At 47.6% G+C, this 26,798-nt stretch overlaps 3 protein-coding genes across 7 annotated transcripts; 2 read left to right on the forward strand and 1 right to left on the reverse strand.

Moving 5' to 3' along the window:
* Positions 1-315: 315 nt before the first annotated feature.
* LOC110079295 (cathepsin K) lies at positions 316-9,040 on the forward strand. Of its 3 annotated transcripts, none has more exons than XM_020794226.3 (8): positions 316-436; positions 2,173-2,302; positions 2,614-2,736; positions 3,667-3,825; positions 5,425-5,649; positions 6,385-6,544; positions 6,730-6,850; positions 8,639-9,040. In XM_020794226.3, exons 1-8 carry the CDS (start codon positions 372-374, stop codon positions 8,736-8,738), a joined length of 1,083 nt encoding a protein of 360 aa, XP_020649885.3. In that variant the 5' UTR covers positions 316-371; the 3' UTR covers positions 8,739-9,040. The 3 variants fall into 3 exon arrangements, with proteins under 3 accessions (XP_020649885.3, XP_020649883.3, XP_078234976.1); XM_020794224.3 differs by lacking the exon at positions 316-436 and adding an exon at positions 1,412-1,669; XM_078378850.1 differs by lacking the exon at positions 316-436 and adding an exon at positions 1,423-1,669 and having other exon boundaries at positions 1,969-2,302.
* Positions 9,041-11,100: 2,060 nt separating this feature from the next.
* MYDGF (myeloid derived growth factor) lies at positions 11,101-16,845 on the forward strand. Its single transcript, XM_020794223.3, has 6 exons — positions 11,101-11,294; positions 13,682-13,732; positions 14,143-14,204; positions 14,843-14,924; positions 15,948-16,020; positions 16,157-16,845. The coding sequence occupies exons 1-6, from the start codon at positions 11,124-11,126 to the stop codon at positions 16,234-16,236; spliced, it is 519 nt and encodes a 172-aa protein (XP_020649882.3). The 5' UTR covers positions 11,101-11,123; the 3' UTR covers positions 16,237-16,845.
* Positions 16,846-18,752: 1,907 nt separating this feature from the next.
* Positions 18,753-25,880, reverse strand: TNFAIP8L1 (TNF alpha induced protein 8 like 1). Of its 3 annotated transcripts, none has more exons than XM_020794220.3 (2): positions 25,750-25,880; positions 18,753-19,600 (listed from the first exon to the last, which is right to left on the reverse strand). In XM_020794220.3, exon 2 carries the CDS (start codon positions 19,593-19,595, stop codon positions 19,035-19,037), a length of 561 nt encoding a protein of 186 aa, XP_020649879.3. In that variant the 5' UTR covers positions 19,596-19,600; positions 25,750-25,880; the 3' UTR covers positions 18,753-19,034. The 3 variants fall into 3 exon arrangements, with proteins under 3 accessions (XP_020649879.3, XP_020649878.3, XP_078234977.1); XM_020794219.3 differs by lacking the exon at positions 25,750-25,880 and adding an exon at positions 23,732-23,867; XM_078378851.1 differs by lacking the exon at positions 25,750-25,880 and adding an exon at positions 20,562-20,704.
* Between the last annotated feature and the right edge of the window lie 918 nt (positions 25,881-26,798).

A 26,798-nucleotide genomic window follows, 5' to 3' on the forward strand; every position in this document is an offset into this window, starting at 1 on the left:
CGTTCTTAATTTTTATTTCCCCGCATGCCTGTTTCCTAATGTATGTTTAACCAAGAGAACCCTATTTGCAGTTTTAGTGATGTTTTCAGTCATTATTTCACTGTCTTTCTATGGTTTGTCTCCCCGTTTTGCACTGCGTAGCGTACCCTGAAACGCACACCGTTGGGAGTTGTCGTGAGTGCCAACTTTGGGAGAAAAGGGGGATGCCAACATGATACATATGGGTAAGGGATATGCACCCAAGCATGAAAACGGCTGTTCTTCCGGAGGCCTCATGTTGCACCCGGTGCGATACGCAGGTCATGTCTTTGATCAGTCCGTTGTTAAATAAAGAGGAGGAAGTGAAACCAGACTGAAAAGATGCATGTTTCATGCTCCAAAATGAATCTGAGGGAAGCTCCTATGCTTATCTGGATGCAAAAACCGTAAAACAGAGGTAGGTGTGAACCCTGGCCTGGGTGCAGGGTGATCTCTGCTGTACTACAATTCCCATCACTCTTAAGCAGCCGATGGCAAGAGAGGATGGGAGTCTCCGCCCAGTGACACCTGAAGGAAGCACTAATCATCTTTCTTTTTATCATGATGTGCCATCAAGTCACCTCCGACTTACGGCCATTCTCCCATTTCCAGCCTGGCTCGGTTCTTGCAAACGTAAGCCCATGGCTTCCAGGAGGGTGTCAGTCCATCTCCCTCTTTTCCTGCTGCTTCCAACTCTTCCCAGCCTGGCTGTCATTTCCAGCTGATTTTGTCTTCACCCTCCGTTTCATCCTGTTTTCCTCTCCAGGGAGGGCTTAGCCTAGGTTTACTCTAGGATCTGCCGGTTCGCCTTCCCAGCGGTCGAATGTTTTTTGCAAAACACTCTTCCCCCAGGAGAAAAAGACAGCAAAGGCAACCCATCCTCTCCTCTTTAGTTCTCCAGCTCAACCAAATTCTTCAGAGGATTTTTGGGGATCAATCACATCTTTCATCTTAACCTCGTCCGGTTTGGACAAGGGGAAGCACCCTAACCACAGACTGAAACCCCCCCCCCTTCCCCATGACAACTGGAAAAACAAACCGTTTCTGAGATTTTGCAAAGTATTGGTCATACATTTTGAAATCTCTTTTTTGCAACAAGGGCACCTTGAAAGAAAGGAAACCCAAATCCTTCCCGTTCCAACACACCCCCCCTAAAACTTCTTTTCCAGGAAGGGGGAAAGGCGCATGCCAAATTTTTAGAAAGCTGAACCCAACAGCCCATGCTTCTTTTTCATCAGCACTTCTGCAGAATCGGGTCCTGACCACCTGCGTCTAAGGAGAGATTATGGTCTGTCTTCTTCAGAAGCATGACTTAACAAGGAGGGTGAACCTTTTCTGGGGCCACGATTTTCAGGCAACTGAACAGGACAGGGCCTGTAAAGAACAGGAGAGAGGAAGTCAAAGGGGACCGCCCCACTCCAGGAAAGCAGGGTTTCAGTTCTGGCTCTCCTCTTAGGCTGAGCAAGAGATGAGAAGAAAGACCATTTCTTTAAATCTGTCGTGGCTGGAAAAGGAGTTTCAACAGAGGAAAAGAGCAGTGGGAGAGGAAAGGGGGAAAAACGGTGAGCGACAGGGCGGATGGGGAACATCTAGTCCTTGGCAAGATTGCTCCAAATTAAATCTCATCAAGCTTCATCAGGTATTATCCCAGGTAAGTCTCCAGAGGGGGGGGGAGAGGGGTTGGCCATGAGGATCAGAGATGGAGGGTAGCCTTCTGGGACTACAACTCCCATGCTAGATGAAATGTTCTCGTTCCCAACTTTGGGTCCCCAGAGGGACTTGGACTACCATGCCCAGAAGCCTTCATCATGATCTGTCCTGGCCAGGATTTCTGGGACTGGTCGTCCAAGAACCTCCGGGGATCCAAGGCTGAGAACCACAGGTTTAGAAGATGGGGCTCAAAGAGGTCCAATTCTGGACTTCTGGTCATTCGGATGTTCTGGAATTTAGTCTTCCAGGTTACCCGAGGCCAACGAATAGCAAAAAAAAAAAAAAAAAAAAAAAAAAAAAAAAAAAAAAAAGGGAAGGAGATTGTCATTCTGAGCCACTGGAGGGGTAAAGAGTCCTCGTGGTCGCCTGCATCAGGATTAGGCAGGAGGAGAAATCGGATACGGAACGGAAAAAAACTCAAGAAGTGGCTTCTTGGTATTCCAGAGAGATGAGGCTCTCCGTCTCCGCGTGGATCTGGATGGCCTTGCTAAGGACCTTTTCCACCGGCCTGGATCCGTCCCTGGACGAAGCCTGGAGGGAGTGGAAGAGCGCCTATGCTAAAATATACAACGAGGTGAGTTGTTTGGTGTTTTGTCAAGCCAGTTCTCCAAGGGAGGGGGGTCTCCATCCAAAGATTGGCCGGGGGTTCCCAGGTTTTAGGAAGCTACGGTTGACTTCCAGCTCCTGGTGAGTCCCATCTAGCAGAGTCTGTGCATGCTCAGAGGCCCCTCTTCTCCCTCTGGCCCTGGAGTATCCGAAGATCGGCCCAAATGGACACCGAGCCAAATTCTTCCATACCCCGGCTTCCTCTGGCTTGTTCTTCCGCCCAAAGCGGGCGGGAGCTGAGGGGCCCAGCCGTGCTTCACCCTGACTCTTTCCCCGCAGCGGGAAGAGGACTTCCGGAGAGCCGTGTGGGAGAAGAATCTGAAGGGGATCAAGGAACATAACTGGGAAGCTTCCCTAGGGAGACACAGCTACCAGCTGGGCATGAACCATCTTGGCGATTTGGTGAGGCAGCAGAATGGTGGGCGTGGCTGCTTTCTTGATGGTCTCTTAGCTCAACTCATAACCTTCGTGATGGGGGTCAGGCCACTTCTTGTATGCTTCGTGTATTCAGTGACAGCTGCTTATCCCTATGTTAAAACTCAAACGGTGACATTTTGGAAAGCAATGCTGCTTATATAGGGCCCCACGGTGGTGAAGACACTCTCTGGGCCGTTTAGAGTTTAATTATGTAGGCTACTCATTGCACAAAGTCAACGGGGATTCATCATTAAAAGGATAATCTTAGAATGGCAGAGCTGGAAGGGACTCCTAAGGATCATCCAGTCCAGCCCCTATCAAGGAGGCCCCGTGAGGGGGATTTGAACTCCCAACCTCTGGCTCCCCAACCAGATGCTTAAGCCCCTCAACTGACTATCATCATCATCATTATCCCACAACAGCAGAGCTGGAAGGGACCCTGTAGATCATCCAGTCCAGCCCCATCAGGGAGTACCCGTGGGGGATTTGAACCCCCAACCCCTGGCTCCACAGCCAGAGACCTAAAACCCACCGAGCTATCCAGCCATTCAGGTTTTACTCCCCCCAATGAACAGGCGGCTGTTTTTTAAACACCTTTTAAAAAGAAAAAGCTGTGTTTTCAGAAACGGGGGAGTAAACCTCTTTCCCCCCCCCAAAAAAAGAAAATCTGAAGGAGGTAAGCGTCATTCCCATAGATGGCTCATTGATTTTGGGAGCAAAGGGGAAAAAAGAGTGAGAAACCCCCTTTTTTAATTTTTGCACCTGTTCCTCTAATATAAAGTGGTCTGGGGTAAGAAAACCTGCTCAGTTTTTCCCTTCGTGGTGTAGAGGAGCTTCTCAGGACGCCAGGCGAGAAAAAGCCTATCTTGAATGGAGTCACTTTGTGTTCATTCATCTGCGTGCCCCCCCCCACAGACTAAAGAGGAGTTTGTCCAGAAGCTGAACAGGTATCATCCCCACCTGGACGGAGAGGATGACGGCAACGTGACCTTGTTCCGCGACCCGGGCCGTGAGGGGCTCCCGAAACATGTGGACTGGCGCAAGAAGGGGTATGTCACTCCGGTGAAAGACCAGGTGAGCTGGCGGGAAATGTGGGGCGGAAATATCCACTCCTTAAAAAAAAAGGATCAGGGGCTTCACACGCCTTTCCCGGGCACAGAATCAGGAAGCGGCGCTAATCTTGAATGCCTCAATCCAGAGGTTCGTCGGATTTTAAATAGACTCACGGAATCTATCGCTAATTCAGACAACCAACACGGAACCCAATGTTGTTGATTCAGTGGTTTGTGAAACCCCCTCGTACGTACGTCCCGTTGCATCAAAGGGTCTACTGTGATTGTGTGTTTGGGGCTGACAAATCGGGACCGACTTACATCAACCCCTTCAAGGTCAGTGAGATAATTAAGGAGTGGTATTACCAGTTCCTCCACACACATCCTGGGAGTTTCCATGGCTGGGCAAGGATTCGAACCCAGGCCTTCTAGTCCATGACTCGATTCACCGGGAAGCACATCTCTTTTCTGCACCACATGGCTTCTGACATCATCCCCCCCCCCCGGCTTCCTTTTGCTTTTTCCCCCTCTTTAAGTTTAGTTGCCAGGTTTTCCTTGTGATCCTGCAGACAGCTTGAAGGGGGGGGGTTGGTCTTGAATTGACAATCCAGGGCCATTCACTTTACAAAGCACCTGCCCTTCATCAGACTGATGAGAGAAGGAGATAAAAGGTCGTTAAAAGGACCTTCAGAAGTAGTTTTTTTTCTCTCTGAAACTAACGAGGTTTACTCATTACAGTATTACATCTGAGTGACTTGGGTGCTACTCTTTATACCAGAAAAGTAATTTTGCAACTTTTATGTCACTTCTTCCTCCAAGAGTGACTTGATATAGGGGAGTATGTTCTCTGGGACAAGCTACTTCTAATCCTTAGCCATCATCATCATCAACATGTGCAATGAAGTCAGTTATGATTTATGGCGATCCTTTCCAGGGTTCTCCAGGGCACGAATATTCAGAAGTGGTTTCCCCCTTCTCTTCTTCTGGGACCCTGCAGCCGGCCCAAGGCTACTGGCTCTTCTCTCGGGAGACTCGGGGAGGATTTGAACTCCCAACCTCTGGCTCTCTAGCCAGAGAACCTTAACTCCCGAGCTCTCCAGCCTGCCGGTTATTTAGGACTTAGGCCTCATTCAGCGAGAAGAAAATTAATTTGGTAGTGGTGAAACATGGAGAGGCGTCCGCAAAACAGATTGGTTATACCGATCTGCTTTTTTTAAAATGCTTTTTTAAAAGGCAAAGATACTTTTAAAAGCCTGGGTCATGTCTAGAATAATCTTAGAACAGCAGAACTGGAAGGGACCTTCCGGATCATGGAGTACACCCCCATCAAGGAGGCCCTGTGTGTGTGTGTGGGGTGGATTCGAACTCTCAACCTCTAGCTTTGCAATTAAAGACCTAAAGCACTGAACTTTATCTTGTGTTTTTCTTCTGCTTTTCCTTTCCCCTTTTCTTTTTCTACTAGTTACATGCTCTGTGTGCGTTCCCTGGTTGTTCTCCTTTTTCTTCTTCTTTTTTTCTTCCTTCCCTTAAAAAAATAGTATTGGATTAAATTAAATTTTAGAAAGCCCCGGATCAGAGTTCCCATGGCTTCTTGTTTCTTCCTTCTTCTTTCTCTTGCAAGGGTGACTGTGGGTCGTGCTGGGCTTTCAGCGCGACCGGGGCCCTCGAAGGCTTGCATTTCAAGAAAACTGGCAAGCTGGTCTCCCTGAGTGAACAGAACCTGGTGGACTGCTCATGGAAGCAGGGGAACGAAGGGTGCGACGGCGGATTCATGAACTGGGCTTTCAAGTATGTCCGGGTGAACAAGGGGATCAACTCAGAGAAGACCTACCCTTATGAAGGAGAGGTAACATGTTATTTATTTATTTTATTTATTTATTAAATTTATACCCCGCCCCTCTAGACCATGTCTACTCGGGGCGGCTAACTTGTTAACTAACTGGGAAATGCTGTGCTCTGCGGTACAGATGAAAACCCAAACAGCATCTCACATGGATCTCAGACTGGTTCCCTCTTGCATGGACTGTTAAAAAGCAAAAGGGTTGGACAGATTGTTTGCATTCTTTTGACCAAACAGGTTCTTTTTTCTGCCTTGGATGGGTTAATTGCATCCTTCTGAGCAGCTTGTCTCGGATGGGTTAATTGTATCCTTCTGAGCAGCTTGTCTTTCTCTGCCTCAGATGAATTAATTGCATCCTTCGGAGCAGCTTGTCTTTTTCTGCCTCGAATGGGCTAATTGCATCCTTCTGAGCAGCTTGTCTTCCTCTGCCTCTGAGGGGTTAAGTGCATCCGATCAGCTTGTCTTTCTCTGTCTCGGATGGGTTAATTGCATCCTTCGGAGCAGATTGTCTTTCTTTGCCTCGGATGGGTTAACTGCATCCTTCGGAGCAGCTTGTCTTTTTCTGCCTCGGATGGGTTAATTGCATCCTTCTGAGCAAACAGCGTGTCTTTTTCTGTTTACTGCAGATGAAATGTCTTTCCATCCTTCTTATTTTCTCCCCTCTCCGGACTCAGTTCACCACGGAGATCTTCCGTTCCTTCTGTGGGAAGACTGCAAACTGCAGCTACTCTTTCTTTGCAGGATGGGCCGTGTCGTTTCAACCCTTCCGACCGAGCCGCCACATGCACCTCACTGGTGAAGATCAAAAAAAAGAACGAAACCGACTTGAAACGAGCTGTCGCCAAGGTTGGCCCTGTTTCTGTGGCCGTGGATGCTAGCGATTTCGCCTTTTACAAGTCAGGTAAGACCTCTTAGGTCTTTTGTGTTGCTTGAGGGTGACCCCGTGGGTGACCAGTTCCAAAAGGAACGAAGAAGCAAGTGCAGGCTAAAACCTGGACCATGCTCACGGATCCCTTAACTTTCTCTGAAACCTTCTCTGTTTTCTTCCACATTTCTCTGCCATCACCCGATTCCTCCTGTGTCTAGGAATCTTCTACCAAAAAGGGTGTGGTGACTTCTTGAACCACGGGATGCTAGCAGTCGGCTATGGAACCATCAAAGATGATGACGCCCAGAAAATTAAAAAATACTGGATCCTGAAGAACAGGTGAGAAAGAGGAGGCAGAAGTGCTGGGGAAAAGACATGCATACAGTGGGATATGCATGATGCTGAAACATGTGGATAATAGTGAACACTCTTTTAATAGTGAATGTTATACATAGCATGGTCTCTGGCTCCGTCTAGTGTCCAGTGCCTGGTAGCTACATCTTTAGAAACTTATTTCTAGAATTTTTCTTTTAATATTTTTAGACTGCAGATAAGTGAATCAGCGGATACTGATTCCGTGGATATGGGGGTCCAACTGTATTTCCCTTTTTAAAACTATGCAATTCAAAAGCCAATTTTTGTGAGGTTATTAACCCATGTTCATCTCCAGGAAGGGTGACTCTAAAACACTGTCCTGCTTCCTTAGATGTTCACAGCGCTCAATTTCTCTTCCAAACACCTTGTGGAAGTTCCTTTTCTGGACAAAAATTCCCACACAGGCTGAAAAGTGTAGTCCCCAAACGTAATTTTTAGGTGATCTGCTCATCCTTTTTTCTTAGCTTCAAGTTTGTGGACCGTCTAAAGGCAGCCAAAACAGCTGCTTCACCCACAATCAAGGTGGGCGTTTTCTCACCTTGAGCAGATGAAGCAAAAAGCAAAAGTAAAGTGTGTTGCTTATATATCATAAAATCATGAAGTGGGCCTCTAAGGCCATCCAGTCCAACCCAATGCTCAAGGCAGGAATCCAACTCAAAGCAGATCCACCAGTGGTTGTCTCAATTTCTCATGAATGCCGCCACAGTGCTGTAGCGCTCAACACCTCCCGAGGTCATGGGTCCCGTTGTTGTACTGCTTTAACAGTTACGAAGTTTTTCCTGAAATTCAGCCAAAATCTGGCTTCCTGTCCCTTGAGCCCATGGTTGCATGTCCTGCACTCTGGGTGGATTGAGGACAGATCCTGCTCTGTAGGACAGCCTTTCAAGGCTGGGATCTACAATGATTCCAAAGTCCTTCTTGCTTGTAGTTTTGCTGAGCCAGGTATTCCCCCACCTTGCAATTGTGCAATTGGTTTCTTTTTCCAAAGTGCAGGACACTGATCCCTATTGAGTTTCATCCTGTCGTTTTCAGTCCCATGCTCTAGCCTATCCAGATCATTTCCAGTTTTGCGTCTGTCTTCCAGGGTATTCGCTCTTCCACCCAATTTTGTGTCATCTGCAAATCTGATTAGCATTCCCTGGATCTCCCGATCCAGGTCATTCATGAAAATGTTGAAGAATGCCAGGCCCAGGACTGAGCCCTGGGGTGCCCCAGTTGTTATCTCCTCCCAGTTTGAGAAGGAGCCCTTAATCATCATCTTCTAGGTACGATTCTGTAGCCAATGGTGTAGCCACCTGACCGTTGTTTTATCTAGCCCACATCCGAGTTAGCTTAAAACACTCTCTGGGCAGTTTACAATTTAAATATGGAGGCTACATCATTCCATAAGCAAGCTAGGTACTCAATTTACTGACCTCGGAAGGACAGAAAGGTGAGTGAACCTCGAGTCAACTACCTGGGATTGAACCCGGGTCGTGAGCAGAGTTTCGGCGGCAATACTGCAGTTCAATCACTGCCCCAAGAAGCTCCTCTGTTTGCTGCCCCACAAAGTTTCCCCAGCCTGTATGATTCACAGGCAGGCGCCGTAGCCAAGGGGCCGACCCCTAACCCACCAGAACAGGCTTGGAGAGTGCCTTTAAAGTTTGGACTGAAACACAGAGCGGCTCCTCCATCTTTCCCACCCTATTGAGGGGCTGGGGGTCAGATCTCGAAAACGATGGTCCTCACCTTTTGCTTTTTTCTTCTGCACAGCTGGTCTAAAACATGGGGTGAGAAAGGCTACATGCGGCTGGCTAGAGAGATGAATAACCAGTGCGGGGTGGCCAGTGATGCGAGCTATCCTACCTTGTAACCAGACGACGGGGCAAAAGCAGGCGTTTTGTCTCCTCGAACCTTCCCGGCTTTAGAGAAGAAAATTTAAACACAAGGGCACCTCTCGAGCGTCTTGTCCTTCTTCTGATTTTCAAGGATCTCCGGGGAAGCGCGGAGGAAGAGTTGCCAGAAACGTCCCGTCCTGAAACCAAACAAGATTGGGGGCAATAAATAAATAAATACCATTTGGTCTGTTAGGAGCATCGAGGCCATTGTGCTTAATTCATTAGAATTAGCATTGTAATTGCACTTAAAAAATTGAAAGTAAATCAATTCAACGCTCTCCTGCTCATCTTTCCATATAGGAGATGTTTGGGTTCTAAAAAGACAGGACTGATTTTCCACCTGCTGCTCTGGAATCGCCGTGGCTGGGAGCGGGGGGGGGGGGGCGAGGACAAGATCCGTGACTGTGCAGTAGGAAAGATAAGAGGTGGAAAAGCATGTTTTGACTGGAGGAGTCTTCTACATGCGAGGCAGTGTCGGGTAGCAGCTACAGCGGTGGAATCTTATTTATTTACAATGTTTTAACCCCACCTTTTTTAAAAAAAAAAAAAGCCCTTAAAAGCAGAATAAACTAGGAACAGGAGATGGCTCAAATATTTAAAAATAATTCAATAAGGATGATTATATTTAGAACTGGCAAAAGCATCACTAAAGCAGATTTAAAAGCAACCATAGAAAGACCCTATTTTAAAATCGCTTTTACGTAGCCGGTCAACTAAGGAAAGAAAGGGGAACCCCAAAGTTAACCTTCAGGGGATTTTCCAGATGATCACACCTTTTTTTCCTTTGTTATCTGGTGCTGCGGCCGAATCCAGCCCTGTTCTGAGGCCATCGAGTTCCTGAAATGGACACCCATCTCCATGGTTTGGCCCTTTCCCGACATTTGCATGGAACTTTTTTTCCCCACAGATTAATTACTGGCTGTAACAGCTTTACGTCGAAAGACACAGAATGCAGGTTTAAGAATCTTGGGTCCCGTTTATAGAGCAACAGCAATGAGCCCTGTTGTGTTGTTGTTTCGTGTTGTTGAGGTGCTTCCGGCTCCTCAACGGCCCTGCTCAGCTCTTGCAAATGCAAAAGTCATGGTTTCCTTTAGGGGGTCTGTCCCTCTCCCATTGCATATTCCTCTTTCCCTACTGCCTTCAGGACATAAAGAATGTCCTGTAAAGACAGGAAGTGGAGACATTTACACATAACAGTAACAAAGACTATTTTGCACACTGCGCGGGGAGGAAGTTCCATTGAACTGAAGAGACTGACTTCTGAGTAAACACCCAGACCGTAAACTTGAAGGTGAAATAAAGGAGATTCTCCCCCTCCCACCAAAGGATCTAAAGCTGAATTGACTGGTGATTGTTAAATAGCAATGCCTGCTGGTGGTATTAATTCTTTGTTTTGTTTTAAAGCATGAACTTTTTCGTTCTCTTTTATGGGTGGGTGGGGCTCATGGTCAGGACTGGTTGCATTGCGTTGAAGCACCAAAATGTCAAGTTTCCAGCTCTGGTAAACATGCACAGCGCATGCCATCTTATATCCAATTTCCTGGGAGAAGAAATCAGATTATTTATTTTATTTTTTGGTTTAGACTCTCTCTCTCTCTCGCTCTCTCTCTCACACACACACATTTAGCGGAAAAGCCACTGCTGTGGGCGGCTTTAAAAAATAACATGACTTATTTATAATTGTAATTAATGATTTTTAAAAAAAAATGTAACATGATTTTTTAAAAAACAATGATTTTAATGACTGGTCTTTTTGGGGGGAGAGTCCAGATAATTTAGCATTACTTTTCTTAAATCTGGCGCCTGAGCATGGCTGGACTACAATTCCATCATCCTCCATCAAAGGGGTGGACTACAATTCCATTGTCCCCATTGGGGAAAACTGGCTGTGCTCCAATGCTCTAATCATTTCACTACAGATTATCTTTTTTAAAAAGTGATAATTAGCTAATAATTAGGGACTAGGTCTTTAAAACCACCCGCCTTGAGTCTTCCGGAAAGAGAGGAGCGGCTCAAGACATCCTATAGAACAGTGGTCCCCAACCTTGTGCCTCCAGATGTTCTTGGACTACAACTCCCAGAAGCCTTCACCGCTTCTGCTGGTCAGGATCTCTGGGAGTTGAAGTCCAAGAACATCTGGAGGCCCAAGGTTGAGGACCACTGCTATAGAACAAATTTGGCTACGATGGAGTTAAATCGCCCTAGGAAGTGCGGCTCTGCCCGGCCCTAAAATGGTCGCCTCAGCGTCGCGGGTAGACAAAGGAGACTGCGCAGAGGGAAAGAGGTGATTTGGTCGCTCCGGCACGCCCTAGCTTTCCCCTCATTCCTGGCCCCGCCCCCACGTTCTCCGCCTTTCCAAAATGGCGGCGCCCAGGCTAGTCAGCGGCCGGCGGCTGTGGGAGGCCGTGAGGGCCGTCGTTTTCCTCCTCCCTCTCCTCCTCCTCTCCGCGGCCGGGGCGGAGGAGGCCTCCACCGCGGCCGAGTTCGACGTGAGGCCCGGCGGCATGGTCCACTCCTTCGCCCAAAGCCTGGTGAGGGAAAGTGAGCGGTGGTGGCCAAACCCTGAGGGAAAGGAAGAGGGCGGCGGCGGAGAGAGGTGGCGACCGCTGATTGGCTGGGCCGCGCCACCGTCTCGCGGTCTTCTGATTGGCCCGAGGGGAGGGCCTCCGGGAAAGGGTGGGGATAGGCTGTTTCTGATTGGGCGTCGAGACTCGGCGGGTGGGCGGGCGGAACTGGAAACCGCGGAGCGGGGCGGTGTGTCTCGGCCGGGTTTCCGTAGAAAGGGAGGCAACTAGAGGAACTTTGGTTCACGTGCAATGACGTGGTGCAGACACGTGTCGCGAGGTAAAGGCGCGTTCAGTCCCCCTTTCCCGCCTCTTTATTTGGTTTTACAAAATCTTGCCATTTTATTCAGTTTCTTTTTATGTCTTTATTATGCATTTCATTTTGATAGACTTATTTCTATCTATATAGCTTTTATCTTTTTTCCCCAATTTTTAGTGTTAATTTTTAGCCATGACTTTTAGTTATTTCATTGTCTAATACAAAAATAACCAAAAACCAAAGAGAAAGCAACCATGATTCTATCTGTTTTGGGTTTGCACGCCTACGGACTCGCATAGAAACTGAAACGAATTTTTTATAGTTTAATTTGACACAGCCTTGCTTCATGCTCCACCCCCAAGAATATGCATGTGTTTATTTTATTTCAATTATTTTTACCCTACCTGCCTCCTTAAAAAGGACCTATGGCAGGTTACGTCCTTTAAAACAATACTAAAAGCAGTAAGTGTACAACTATTTAAAAAGAATTAAATGTCATGGTAAAAATGGGAAACAAAATGCATTCAAAAGCAATAAAGGCACAACAATCCATTAAAAATGCTTCTTAGGCTGCCAGTACAGTCGGATTCCCTTATTCACGAGGTCAGTATCTGCCAATTCACTTATCCATAGCCTGAAAATATTACAAATACAGATACATGGTGCCTTGATTTACGACCCTAATCCGTTCCAGAAAATGGGTGTAACTCAAAATGGTCATAAATTATTATTATTATTATTATTATTATTAGTAGTAGTAGTAGTAGTAGTAGTAGTAGCAGTAGCAGTAGCAGTAATAGTAATAGTATTAATTAATTAATTAATTAATTAATATGCCGCCCACTCTACCCAAAGGTCTCTGGGCGGCTTACAATTAAAATTCAATACAATAAAATATAAAATGATTAAAATACAATTAAAATACAATTAAAATTGCCATCATAAAGACCCACAGTTAATGTTATTTCAATTAAAAGCCTTCTGGAACAGGAAGGTTTTGACCTGGCGCCGAAATATCATCAGTGTCGGCGCCAGACGAATTTCAGTCGGGAGGGCGTTCCATAGTCTGGGGGCAGCTGCCGAAAAGGCCCTTTGTCTACAAGCCATCCCTCTTACCTCCTTGAGGGATGGCTCTTTCAAAAGAGCCCCCTGGCTAGATCTTAACAGCCGGGTAGGCTCATATGGAAGGAGGCGGTCCTTCAGATATCCAGGGCCCAAGCCGTTTAGGGCTTTATATGTCAAAACAAGCACTTTGAATTGGGCCTGGACAGCAACTGGTAACCAATGTAAATTATACAGAATCGGCTTGATGTGCTCTCTAGCGGCCCCACCACTCACCAGCTGCGCAGCTCGATTCTGGACCAGTTGCAGTCGCCGGACCGTCTTCAAAGGCAGCCCCACATAGAGCGCATTGCAATAATCAATACGAGATGTTGAAGCACTATTTCCCATAAGAATACATTGAAAACCCATGACTCCATTTCTGCTGAAAAAAATAATCAAACCCCTTCGCCCAAACACAAACAAACACAGCCAGCCCCATCGGAACGTGATGGGGCTGGGGAAAAAAAAAACCAATAAACATCACCAAAAAAACGCACAAAGCCTCTCTGCAAATGCGCACACTCTTAACCGTTGGGTCAAAAGAGTTTCAAAGAAGCCCTCCACTGACCAATGGTTAGTACCTACATTTGAATTCCCCACCTTTTTCCCCCACCTGATTTTTGTTTGCAACTTGAAGCTCCAGCCGCAAGTCGAAGCACAATTTGACAGCCGGAGCTGGTTGCAACTCGAAATGGTCATATATCGGGACGGTCGTAAGTCGAGCTACCGCTGTATTAAAAGAAAAATCCTGGAAATAATATATTTCTCAAGGTGAGGTGACCAGGACTAGCCACGAGAGAGAGCCAGAGACCATGCTATGTAAAAGCATTCACTATTAGAATAGTGTTTGCTCTCCATTATTTTCAGCATTTGCAGGGGGAAGCTTGGAATCAATTCCCTACGGATATGGGGGTCCTCCTGTATTGCATGATTGAAAAAAAAAGAGTATATCAAGGTGTGATTTTTGTTTCTCTTTTTTCTCCCTCCCTAGGGAGACTTTACGTGCAGTTTTACTTACGCTGCTCAGGGTGGAACGAACGAGGTAAGTTCCTGGAATCCCAGGATTTTTTTTTCTTTTTGCTTAGAGTTTTGGCCACCCCGAGTCCTCCCGAAAATGCCCTTATTCTGCAAAAGGGAACTTTGCTGTCCATGCAGGCTTATGGAGGGAGAACGTGCAGGCTACGGAACGTTCACAAGCAGTGTCCTCTGCGTGCCTTAGAGAGAGAGGTGGGGGAGGGTGTTTTTAAAGCCTTGGATTTCACTTTTGGCTTTGGGAGCAGCTCCCGAGTTTGTTACTGGAAACGGGGTTGGATGATCTTTGCCCACTGGCCCAAGAAACTTTCCCAGCCTGCTTTCTGTTTGTTGTGCTTTCTGCCCTTCAAGACATTCCTTCGAATGGACTTGGGGTGTGTGTGTTTGGCTGAGCAATGATTTCTTTCTCCTCTCTCCCAGCAATGGCAGATGAGCGTTGGGCTGAGTGAAGACAACCTCTTGTTTTCTTGCTCGGTGTGGAGGTGAGTACAAGTCCTTTAAAAGAGAACCTGAAAAACCCACAACAGCTTTTAAAAGAGCCTGCCACACAATGTGGCAGAAGGGGGTTTGCCCTGTTCCGACAACCACACCCTTCCGCCCACCCGCCCTGTTCTTTTCTGCACCACCTGCTGAGAAGGGGCATCTCTCTAGATCTGGAAGGCTTCGTCAGTGACGCTCCCCAGAGAACTCGCGGGCCAGGGGTTTCCCACTTTGGCAGCACACTCTAGGCGATCGGAAACTCACTTTCCATCACAGCTCCACGTCTGGCCTTCCCTCCAAGAAACCAGCTTGGTTTTCCTGGGTCTGATGAAACAGAAAACAAAAGCTTTCTGATTTGCGAGCGCCGATAAAAAGGGGCTAAAAGAGTGATTTATAGAGCGGGTTGCAACCCAAGGTGATGTGTTTGTTGGGTGGCAAACAGAGGGTGAATTCTTTTCCAATCTGAGCCAAGATGCAATCACTCTGGTGCACCTCGAGTCTCCTCTTAATCACAGCATCCGGCTTGACGTGTTCCTTGTGACTCTTCATCTGTCATACATAATCTCCTTCCCCTTCCCCTTTTTTCTGATGCCCTGTAGCTATCATCTCACCCCTTCCTTTTTCCCCCCTCCCTTTTTAGGCCTCAGGGGAAGTCTTATCTGTTCTTTACGCAGTTCAAAGCCGAAGTGAAAGGAGCAAAGATTGAGTACGCCATGGCTTATGTGAGTCGCCTCAGATACCCCTTGTCACAGTTGCACAGGCATTAGCTGGAAAAGAAGATTGTCAGAGATAAATAATGATTAAAAAATATGTGCCATTGCACCAGTCAGACGCCCTGGCTCGAGTTAAATGCTTTTTCTAGTGGGGAATTGAGATTGGACACACACATACCCCCGGGGAGTCCAGACTGGCCTAGACTCTCCATGCCCCCTTGCTGGGTGGGTCACTTTTCCCCAGAGGCTAGATCAACCTATACAGTATACTTTAAAGCAGTGCTTCTCAATGTGGACTACATAGGCCCTTGCGGGGGGGGGGGAACTCTGATACTTTTGAAGGGGGCCATAGACTGGAAACAGTTCTTTCACACACCATCTTATAAAGTTCTTTATGCAGCTTATAGAATCCTGATTTGGCCTATGTTTGTGTTGATGGCCATGGCTGAAAAGAGGTTGAGAATGGCTGATTTAAAGTACAACAGGACCCATGTATCGGTTCCAAGTCCCCCCCCCCCCCCGGGGTGAATGCTGAAAATCGCACATTTTAGCAAACCCTATCTTAATAGCCAATGCGATTCATTATCACGGGCTCCCTCCAATAGCTGCTTCATCTTTAGAAACTTACATTTCTAGGATATTTCATTTAATGTTTTCAGACACGGATAAGCCCCCCCCCCCCCCCGACTGTATTGCCTTTTAAGTTGGGAGAGGCATTACGAACCAGGGTTCGCAATGCTGGCCTAAATGAATTTGCGCTTCGAGGCAACCTCATTCCAACTTCCACCACACGGACTAGAGCCTTAGCTTTTAGAGACAGCGGGAGCTGGACTTTGCTTCCAGTTCTGCCGTTCTGAAATGCGTTGGACCGGGAGCACCGATTGGAGGTCTTTGCTGCAATTGGTCATGGAAAGACCTGGGGTGGCCGGGGAGGGGGGGAACGACCAAACCCTGTAGCTATGTTTTCCTGAGTTTTACCGTCGCCCTTTGGGTCTGGTTCCTGTTTTTGAACCCTGTGCCCTCTTGTTGCAGTCAGCAGCGGCCACAGGAGGGCAGAGCGATATCCCCTTGAAACAGGAAGAGTTCCACGTAACTGAAACAGCAGGTGAGACTGAAGGGGCTTGGGGGTATGTTAATGGTGAAAAGATGCCTTGTTTTGCTCTTTAATCTCTCTTCTCCTCTCTTCACCCTCTCTCTCTCTTTCTCTCTCTCTCTCTCTCTCGTTTCCCACCCCTTCCCAGTGGCTCATAGGGAAGGCAAGTTCCGGGCCGAGCTCTCGAAACTGGTGGTGGTGGCCAAACCGGCCCACGTCGAACTATGAACTGTGGACAGATCCGTCCTGGGCAGACCTCTGGGTCAGCACCAGCCATTTCTTAGGGAGCGGGCTGGGGAGTCCTCTTTTCCACCCCCTGAGGCTCCGTCAGAGCAGGATTTTGGGGGTGAAACTTCTTGGGGAAGATCACAGCAACGTTGGCCGCCCTAACGGGAAGACCTTTGTTGAATTTCTTTGAGGGGGGTTGTTTAGGTGCTGGACTGATTCCCCTCCGGTGGGGAGGGGGCAAACCTGTTTCCTTGGTGTCCGTGTTTTGAAACCTATGCCGAGCTAATGGTTGAGCAGAAGGGGAACATGGCAGGGAATTGATTTTTCTCAAGCTGTATGTTTTTGTATTGATTGCACACCCATTTCTACCTATGCTTTACACAAAAACGTTCCTGAGAAATGTCTTCGACCAACTTATTTATCTCATTCCACCCCACTTCCAGTCTGTAAATTTGTTGAGAGTGACGTGATTTCTTGAATTTTCAAGAAATTCTTAAGGGTTGACCCACCTTGGCGGTGGGACACATCTTATCTCAACAGAGTCTTCTCTGCTTTCCTAGCCGCAGAGGGGGGTGATGGTATGAATAAATTGAATCTGCCTCTTGAAAAGCTTGGTTGCCTTGTGTTTTAGCATCTTCTCTCATCGGGTCCTTGTTTCTAAAACGAGCAAGCCTCAGAGTGAGGCAGAACGCTTGGGATAAAAGAAGTGCCATCCAGGTTGGATAGGCGCCTCTCCTGGTGTGGTTTGAAGCGTTCAGACAAGACCGCATCATATCAAAACACATACTTTCAGGAACAACTTCTTATATATATAAAAATGCTTTATTTCACACCGACAAACAGTCGTTTCAAACAAGTCCTCATTCAAGAAAACAGCTTACCTAAGGAAGTGCTCTGACCAATAAATGTGCTGCCCCCCCCCCCCGTTCTCTCCCAAAGTGGGGTTGTGGAAGTTTTGTACAACACAACCATCCCCTGATAGCAGTGCTTGCATCTTCAGCCTCCTTCCTTCAGTCACTAAGGGCTGCCATGGCCTCCCTGGGGGCAGAGAGCAAAAGCAGGATCGTGTACGTTCAGCAAGGGTGAAGTTATGTAAGTAACTAAGCACCATTGCCCTGCCTCCATGCATGGCAGGTCTTGTCCGCATCTTAATTTTTAAGAACCCAAGAAGATAAATAAAACTTGGAGCTGGTTGTGACTTTTAATTGTCATCTGTCCTATGAAGGAAGACGGAAAGAACTGGGCATGTTTAGTCTTGAGAAAAGAAGACTGAAGGGAGACAGGAGAGCCCTTTTCAAAGACTTGAAAGGCTGTTATTCAGAGACGGTCAGGATCTGGTCTCGATCCTCCCAGAGTGCAGGATGCATCGTCATGGGCTCAAGAGACAGGAAGCCAGATTTAGGCTGAAGATCAGAAAAAAACCTCTGAACTGTTAGAGCAGCATAGCAACAGAACCCACAACCTTTTGAGGTGGTGAGCACTACAACGCTGTGAAGGCCTTCAAGAGAAAACAGGACCCACCCTCTGTCCGATCTGCTTTGATTCGGGTTCCTGCCTTGAGCAAGGAGTTAGGTTTGATGGCCTCGGGGGGGGGGGGGGCTTGCATGGAATCCTATTGTTCCATGATTCTAATACCACCACTTACTCTCACTCTGTGTTTCATGGACAAACCACCCGTTCCCTCTATTTTCAGATAGTGTCAGGATCTCTTCCCCAGCTATACTTGGAGATGTTGAGCAATGAATCTACGTCCACTGAATACCCCATGTGGGTTCTTATTGCAGAGCTTCAGTTCACACCATCAGAAACCAGGTCATCCCGTTTCAGAGAATCAAATTTGTTGTGATTTTCTGCATGAGATCCTATTGGCCGCTATGTGTGTCAAAACTGAGCCCGTCTGTGTCTGTATGAATGGATGCACTCTCTCCCTCTCTCTCTCTCTCTCTTTTTTTTAAGACGGAAGCCAAATTACTAGGAACAAAGAGCAGGAGAGGACTTAATTCTCGTGGATGGATCATTTGGTTGTTGGCTACATAAAGGGTTGATCTGATCAATTGAATGGAACACTTTCTTTTCATGGGTAACACGACTGTTCTCCATTTGCTTTCAACCCGTGATCTTCAAGATAGCGGTGACTTTAGAAATTATCTAAAGCAGAGGTTCCCAACCCCCCAGTCTACAGCCCGCCCACGGAGACAGACCTCATGCCCCACCCGCCCACCCTGCACGCACTCACCCCCGCACAGCTGATTTGTGCATGGCACGTGCACTCCAGCGCCCCTGTGTGAGCACCACACTGCCGTTTTGCGCATGTGCACGAGCGCGGAGGTTCCCCCGCCTTCCCAACCGGTCCGTGGGGTGAAAAAGGTTGGGGACCCCTGATCAAAAGAACCAATTTATCTAAGAAAGGAAGGGAGAGGAGTGGGCTATAGGGAGTTGCCTTCTCTTGAGCCAGATACTGGTTTGTGTCATTCTTGTTGACACTGGGCTGCCAGTTGGGTTTCTCCGGGGAGTTGGACCCACGACCGCTACCTCTAAAAGCTTTTAGCTTCCAAAACCACACATGGTCAGATGTGTTCAAGGTGGTGCAGTTTTCATCCCAAATTGCTACTTGGAATGTTCGAGAACAAGGAATAATAAACCCAGTTCTTGAGCATCGCCACAACGAAAGAAACGTCTTTGGGACGTTCTAAGAAGGGAGAGCTCCGGAGTCGAGACGCTTTCCCAAGTGAACATTTGGTCCTTTTGGGCGTTCTGTCCACGGAAGTGGGGGGACCGATGCGGAGAGGATCCAACGTTCAGAGGTTCCCTTCGTCCAGCATCCGGTTCAGCCCTTCGCAGATCCTCTGCAGGTGAGTGCAGTACGGTTCGGAAGACGAGTAAAGAGCGGACAGGAACTCATAGTCAGCAAAGTGGTTGAAGACGTGGTTGATCCTGGAATGAGACTTGACCGTCAGGTGGGTGTTGACCGCCTGATGCAGCAGCTCCCGGCACTCGTTGAGTATATTGGACAGGACCCGGCGGTCGAAGGTGAAGTCTATCTGGTGGAAGCTGACGGCGGTCATGGCTAGGGTGTGGACCTTCTTCCGGAAGCGTTCCATGAGGGCCAGCTCTTCCGCATTGAACTGTCCATTGCGGAAGAGGACCCCCAGCTTCGTGACGACTTTGACTAGGTTCTTGACGATCTTCTGGGCTTCCTTGCGGTTGCGGGTGAACTCCTTGGTGACTCGGTAAAGTTCGTCGAGGATCTCGCTGCTGGTGTCATCGATGAAGATGCTTGCCGTGCTCTTGGAGGCCATCTTGCTGAGCAGCTTTTTCTGGGCTTGGAGGGCGAGGTTCTTGGTGCTGAAGGTATCCATCTTCCCTGAGGAAAAAAAAACAAGGGGAACAGGCTGATGATGCCTTCTCTTTGGCCCGACGTTCGTTTCTAGAAGTCCTTGGGTTTTATTGTAAAAACCCTTGGGTGACCTGTTGAACCCATGTCTTGCCCTGCAGTCTACTGGGCCTTCAACCACTTTCACACAGGCTAAGCACCCACCCCCTGGTGATTCTTGTCTTCCAAACATCCTAGTTGCTAGTGCCAAGGAAGTAGACCTGTCGAGTCCACGGCTAAATGGTTGGTCAGTGCCTCCATTGTGGATTCAGCAGGTCTGCTCTGATTGGGGACTAGCTGTTCCTTAATTCTTGCATTGTGCGCAAACTTTTAGGACTTTTTCCTGAAATGGGGCTTCCAGTTTGTTGAGGAAATCGGTTCGTTGAGGACGAGTCACTTAGGCAGCCGTTGCCTCCTTAGGGCACAGCACAAAATCAGGATTGCGTGTGTTCAGTAGGGGTGAAAGTATGTCAGTGACTTAAGCACTATCACGCCACCTCCGTGCACGACGGAACATGTCCACATTTTAATTTTTAAGAACCAAAGAAGATAAATAAGGCTGGGAGCTGGCGGAAGGAGCTCTCCTAAGACAAAATCACGGAAAGCCTTTTTAATGTGTGTATTTGTAAGATCTGTATACTTTGACACACACACATAAAACAAAGCATGAGTTTTTTGTAGAGTAGCAGAACGGGAAGGGGGGGGCACTGGATCATGGGTTCCAGCCCTTCTTGACGAGGCTCAGCAGGGGAATCGAACTCCCAACCTCTGTCACCACCGGCCCAGAGACCCCAACCGCTGAGCTGTGAGATCGGACATACTCCTCCCCCCCCCAAAAAAAAACCCTCAAAAGAGCTGCACTCCCCACTTCCTCCCAGGCTCCTAATTCCAGTAACGACCCATTGCTCCATTTTTTTAAAACTTTTGGTTATGAGAAGGGGAAAAAAATAACCTGTTATCCTCTAATACTCGTTGATGATGTTAGGCGATCACATCAGAATCAAAGAAGTCACATGCACAGAGAGAGAGAGAGAGCCCGATGGGCAAGAAACTCAAAGAAGGGAAAAGATAAGGACGGTGCATGGGCGCCTGTTCTTAATCTCCCCAGCCTGTGGTTTGGCGCTTTCTGATAGCAGTGGGGAATGATAAGTTTTGCCCATGGGTGAGAGTGACGGTCTGGCTTGGAGGTGTGGTTTTTTGTTTTGTTTTTTTGTCTTTGCAAAGTCTTCTCCTTTCTGATGGGTTATCTCTCCCCATCCTCGTGGGCCCAGGGCTTGCTTTGGTCTCCTCCGTATCTCTTGAACGGCCTTGATTGTAGGTGAGATGAGCCGCCAAGCAGAGGTCAAATGGGAGACAAAAGCTATTGGGATTTCAGTATGAAAAAGGGAGAGCGGAGGGTCGCTCGGTGTGAACAGGATGACAGGGTTCCCGTTGTGCTGTACAAAAAAAAAAACCCTCTCTCTGCTCCTGTGTTCTTGGCTAGCTCTGCGAAACCAGAGCTCTTGGGGTTCAAACCCTGGGGGATTTTTCTTCATCGCCTGGCATCATCTGCCCTCATCCCCCACCGCCTCTGCTTTCTTCTGCTTTTCCCTTTTCAGTTTTGTGGTAAAGTTGTCTGCGCTGTAAGGCAAACGGCTTGAGGGTGGTTTGATCTATGATGGGCAGTCGAGAGCCGTTCACTTTGCAAAACGCCTGCTCTTCACAAAGCTGATAAGAGGAGATAAACGGGAAATTTTTCACCTTCAGAGGTCCTTTTTTTTTTTTTTTTTGGAAACAAATCAGTTTTACCCATTACATTTAAGTAACTTTTGGGTGTTACTCCTTATACCAGAAAAGTAATTTTGCAACGTTTATATTCTGAGTCCCAGAGTGACCAGTTCTGACTTACGGTGATACTTCCCTGGGTTTTCTAGGTAGTGTTTTCTCTTTCCCTTCTTTGCGGGGGGTGGGAGGGGAGAGGGAATCCCCAGGACTGTGCAGCTTTTGCCCAAGGCCACCCAGGCCGGTTCTCCTCCCAGGAGGCACCCAGTGGGGGATTCAAACTCCCAACCTCAGGCTCTGCAGCCAGAGACCTAAACCACTGAGTGATCAAGCCAGCTCTCGTACATTGTTCACACGAATAATTCCAGAAGAGGGACAGTGAATATAACTGTTTTTGCTGTCTCGCATCCGGGTCCGACAGCCACAACCCTGGTTTTCTACAAGTGGCCTTTCTGGCTCAATTTACAGGCGCAACCCACAGCCCTTGTCCTTTGCAACCCTAAACGGTGCTCGCATATCGCAGTCCGGTGAACGGGATGAATTTTTCATCAGCCCTCACAAAAAACGCTTCAATAATTCACTGATCAGCCAGGAGAATAGAAACAAGAGACGCCTTGAGATTACTTTCAGGGTTTTTTACCCGGAGATCATGGTTTCCCACCTAGCCTGTCACTACCACGACAGCCGTGTGCAGGTCTTTCTCTAAAAGGACACATTTTTGTCCCAAGAAAAATCTTAATTCTCTGGCACAGAATTACCCTTTCTTGATGCAGACCTTTTTTTTTTTTTTTTTTGTAAACATGACTCCCCGCGCACACGATAAAAACCCAACTTCAGTATTTCCTGCTGCCTGCCTCCCAGAAAACGGCTTCCTGCACCAGGGCCCAAGCCGGGCAAGGTGTCATAGAACAAAGGCCAGAGGGTCTCTTAAGCATGTACAGAGTGTTTCAGAACGGCTGCGCTCATCCGCAATTAAGCCAGAAGGAAACCTTACTGGGAATTTGGAGCCAATTTGCAGTCGGGTTAAGCCTCAGGACCAGAACTGGGCATCCCCACGGTGGACCACAACGTGGAATGGGAGGCAGGGTTTCTTACACCCAAGTAGACCTGCATGGTGTCAAGAAGGGAAGGTACTGCTTAGGAAGCCTCCGGGCCCCTGGATTTTGTGGTAACCCCTGGCCAGGCAGAAAGAAGGACCAGAAGGAAGCAGTCACGCTCCATCCTTGGGAACGATTAAATAAACCCTTGGAAGAGAAAAGGCTAATAATAAAGCTTGCTTAACAAGTGAATCCTCTACTTTATGCGCCAGACCCTTAAAAAGAGAAGATCTATGCTCACACGCTTTGCTTTCGGTCCATTTTGTAGGCACATGGATGTTTTTAAAAGCAGCAGCTTCCTCGTTTCCTCCTTTCACCCACTGGCTTCAGTCCAGCTGTGTGGGATTACAACTCCCATGCTGCCTGGGGAGTATTTTGGGAGGCTATATTCCCCAAACCAGCTGGAGGGTGTTGAAAATAGCCGGGGCCGTTCCTAAGGAGGAAAGACGCTGATAAATTGGACTGGCCGATCTGCGGGGACGTCTTTCTCGATGCCTTGGCTTTCATCCCAGACGAGGGCCGTCGGCCCATGCTCAGAAGAACCCGTGCCCTTGGCTTTAAAACAACAGACTGCCGCTAGGAGGGGCTCTCTGACTGGGTGAATGGTCTGTTAGGGATCTCTCTGGTGTAGAAGAGAAATGTGCAGTGGCGTTCTGCACATGCTCAGAGGTCCTCCCTTATGGGACGGAACAGCACAGAAGGTTTGATTTCTGGAAACCTCCCTGATAGAAGGAGGTCTCTCTCTCTCTCTCTCTCTCTCTCTCTCTGACTTCCTCCCATTGGGCCTTGACTCTTAAAATTGGCTCTAGTCTTGGCCCCTGTTACTTAATTTGGGGCCCTCTGCGTGTTATCAGATGTCCTCTCTTCTCTCCACTCCTATCCACCTTGGAAAACCATCCTTCCTTTCCTGCTATTACCAAAGGGGTTCGCTGGAAACATGAGATCTTTGGTATCATCTGTAATCCCTTCCCTGTTTCTGCCCACGATAAAAAAGTGAAGCAGCAGCAAAGTTTACAGAAGGCGGAGAGATGACAGCAAACAGAGAGGGAAAAAAACTTAGATAGGCACATTTTTCTTTGCTTACATCCTTTGAATTTGGCAAGTGAGAACAATGAGCATGAACTTTCAGCTAAGAGTTTGACTTCCTGCAAATTTCTTGCACCATACTTCCATCAAGAGAGTGGTCTACCCCTTTATTCTTCTTTTCCCCCCTCCTTATCTTTCCTCCTTTTATCTCCCTCTCCTTGTGAGTTTTATCTCTTACCTGATTTCCTGCAGCCACAGTGGAGAGCGGCCTTCCGACCAAGGCCCGCTTATCAGCAAAACTTCCTTGATTTCTTAGCCTCTGTGCACCCTTGGCTCTCTCCTCCCCTCCAAAAAAGTGGTACAGGGAAATCTCCCCCCCCCTTTCCCCCCCTCCCTTTCAACTAAAAAATTAATCAGTGCAATCGCTTGATAGAGATTCTTTTCTTTTTCAGCAACTGAGGAGATATCTTTGGGTGCAGCTCCGGCTTTTGCTAGAAAGCCACCCGCCTGAGTCCAGAGTTGAAACTTGATGCTTTTTAAACACACACACACTCAGAGCGAGCCAGATAAAGTTTCAAATTCAGCCAGGAGTTGAGGTTGGTGGGAAGAAAGAGGAGGTTGACAGCTCGGGAGACCAACCGCGGCCCGCGGCGACCTCTGAAGCAGCCTATGGAGAGCACGCACAGAAAGGGGAGGGCCCCGAATTTCGGGTGGGTGTGCAAGAATCAAGAGATGGGGGAGCATGAAACAGCACTTCTTCTGTTGTCTCCGAGATCTGATGGGCTCAAGAACAAAACCACCCCCAAAAAATGTGCTTCAGCTCAAGCGAAGGCGGACCAGGGGACTGGAAAACGTCCCAGGCTAACTTTGTAACTCAGTGAGCAAACAGCAAAGTAACTAACAAACCAGTTCCCCAACTGGGATCACTGGAGCAACACGGCTTCCAGAAAAAAGCTTTTGTGGCCAGATCTTGGAAGGATTGTGTTAAGAATGAATGTGCCATAATTTTGTCAATTCGCTCTCTCAGTTTTTCTGTAGCAAAAAGCCTGAGTATTTCTTATTTATTATCTTTACGGCTACTGTAATGTAGTCATAAGAGATCTAAAGTAAAATTAAAACCAACTCGTTGGGTCAGATAAAACGAGGAACCAAAATATAGATCAAATAACTTTTTTTTTTGAGAGGGTCGGCCATAACTTCTTCACTCCCCTATTGATAGGAAAAAATATTCAGAACGGAACTGAACCATCGTTAAGGAACTTTAAAGACGGGTGTGTGTTTTTTCCACGTTGCTCACAGTCTGCACCCTCGGATCCATGGCTTGTACAGAAATCAGCCCTTTAGCCTTTATGTTGTTCGCTTATGTTCTTTTGTTCTCCGTTTTTAAAAAAAAAATATTTGCACAGTGAAATTTGCTAAGGAGGCTTGCCTGGTTGAAAAACAGGAAAAAAAAACCCCCCCAGGAGCCACACTACTGGAGGGGATCCTTTTGTGGTCTCCAGAAAATAACTTTTTCGGGCACCGTTGACTGAATTGCTCTATTGTGAAGGCCTGAAATGCAAGCCTCCATCTTTTCGCCTTGCCACGACTTTTAGCTCCTTCGGCCATGGCGCCGGACGGATGACCCAGCGTTGTCGCTGTACCTACCCCGAATGACGGACATGGGATGTCCTGAACATTCGGTTGCTTTTTCAGAAGAACTAGAAAGGAGTGTAGTTACTTTTGAATGAGAAGCAGTTAAGTAGTTCACTTGGAAACTGAAACTATAATGGGGTCTGAGTATGCTGCCACAGTAACTATTGCTTTTTTAGAAGTGACTTTGCTGTCCCGTGGCCGTATTTATTGGCAGAATTTTACAGAGGCTTCGGTTTTACAGAGGCATCAACTTCAACATTTTTATTTCCCTAGTTCTCCACTCACTTTTCCATTTCTTTTCACGTGCGCATGAAAACAATCTCTCCAGGATACTAGAACTGCAGAAGTGGTTTGATTTCCTGTGGGCGCAGACGACGCTAAAAGCCACCCACGCCTTCAAAGCATTTAACATTAACAAACCTAGAATGAGATACCAACAACCCACACAGAGAAAAGGTGGATCCACCTTTTCCGACAGGGGCGCTCACTCTGAGCATCGAAGCCTTACCATCGAGAGCAATCGAAAAAACTCTTTGATCCTCCCACAGCTTTGCCTTCTGGTGGGGGAATGTGAGCTTCGTAGTCTGAAAAAAGTGGCCGTTTTTCCAAGTTCAGACTTACCTCCTTCCCCGGGAAAAGGCGATGGCGTCCTTGCTTTTCTCCACCCGAAGCCGAATGGCGGAGGCGACAGCTGGGCGCTTTAGGGACCCCGGGGCCGCTGTAAACAGGGCCTGCGGGCAATGGTGCCGCTAAGCCGGGGGTCAAGGCATCGCCTCTCTGCAAGGGTTGACCCTTTTTGTCTTTCGAGGTCAGCCGCTTCCTCCTTCCCTCGGTTCCATTTCCTCTTCTGCTTGGCCTGGCTTTCTGGCGTCCCTTCTCTGCTGCCTTGTTGATGGGGCCCTGCCGTCCTTGATCATCCTCTCAGAACCACCGAGCCAAAAGGGACCCTCAAGGTCATCCAGCCCAGCCCCTTGTCAAGGAGGCCCAGTGGGGGGATTCAAACTCTCGACTTATCTTAAACTGTTAGCTTGAGTTTTTATTTATTTATTTTATTTATACCCTGCCTATCTGGTCAATATGACCACTCTAGGCGGCTTCCAGACATGTAAAATACAGTAACATATATATATAATGAATAAAAAGTAAAAATTAATAATATACTATAAGCAATAAACAATGAACAGTAAGCAACAGACAATAAACAATAAACATATTCTTCAAGATGGCAATATAAAAAATAGATTAAAGAAGGAAAAATTAAGTGTTATCTGGAGGGAAAGCCTGCTTAAACATCGACGTCTTAAAAATACCCAGCGACGGGGCCTTGCGAATCTCAGGAGGAAGGTTGTTTCAGAGGCGAGGAGCCACCGCCGAGAAGGCCCAATTTCTTGTTTTTTCCTTTCGGGCCTCCCTTGGCGTCAGACTCCTCAGCCTCACCTCCTGACTCGATCGAGTGATAGGGGTAGTTTTTGTATGGCATTTAAAAAAAAAAAAACCACCTGTGAAATTGGAGCAGAAGAGGCGAGAGTCCAGGAGCGCTCCTCCGAAATCAAGGCACCAATGGTCTCTTGGTTTTTCCCTAGGGCAGAGATTCCCGCACTTGCATCCACAGATGTTCTTGGACTGCAACTCCCAGCAATCCTGGCAAGCATGCCTAGGAATGAAGCCTT

The sequence above is a fragment of the Pogona vitticeps genome, chromosome 7 (genome assembly GCF_051106095.1).
Source record: "Pogona vitticeps strain Pit_001003342236 chromosome 7, PviZW2.1, whole genome shotgun sequence".
NCBI classification, from domain to species: Eukaryota; Metazoa; Chordata; class Lepidosauria; order Squamata; family Agamidae; genus Pogona; species Pogona vitticeps.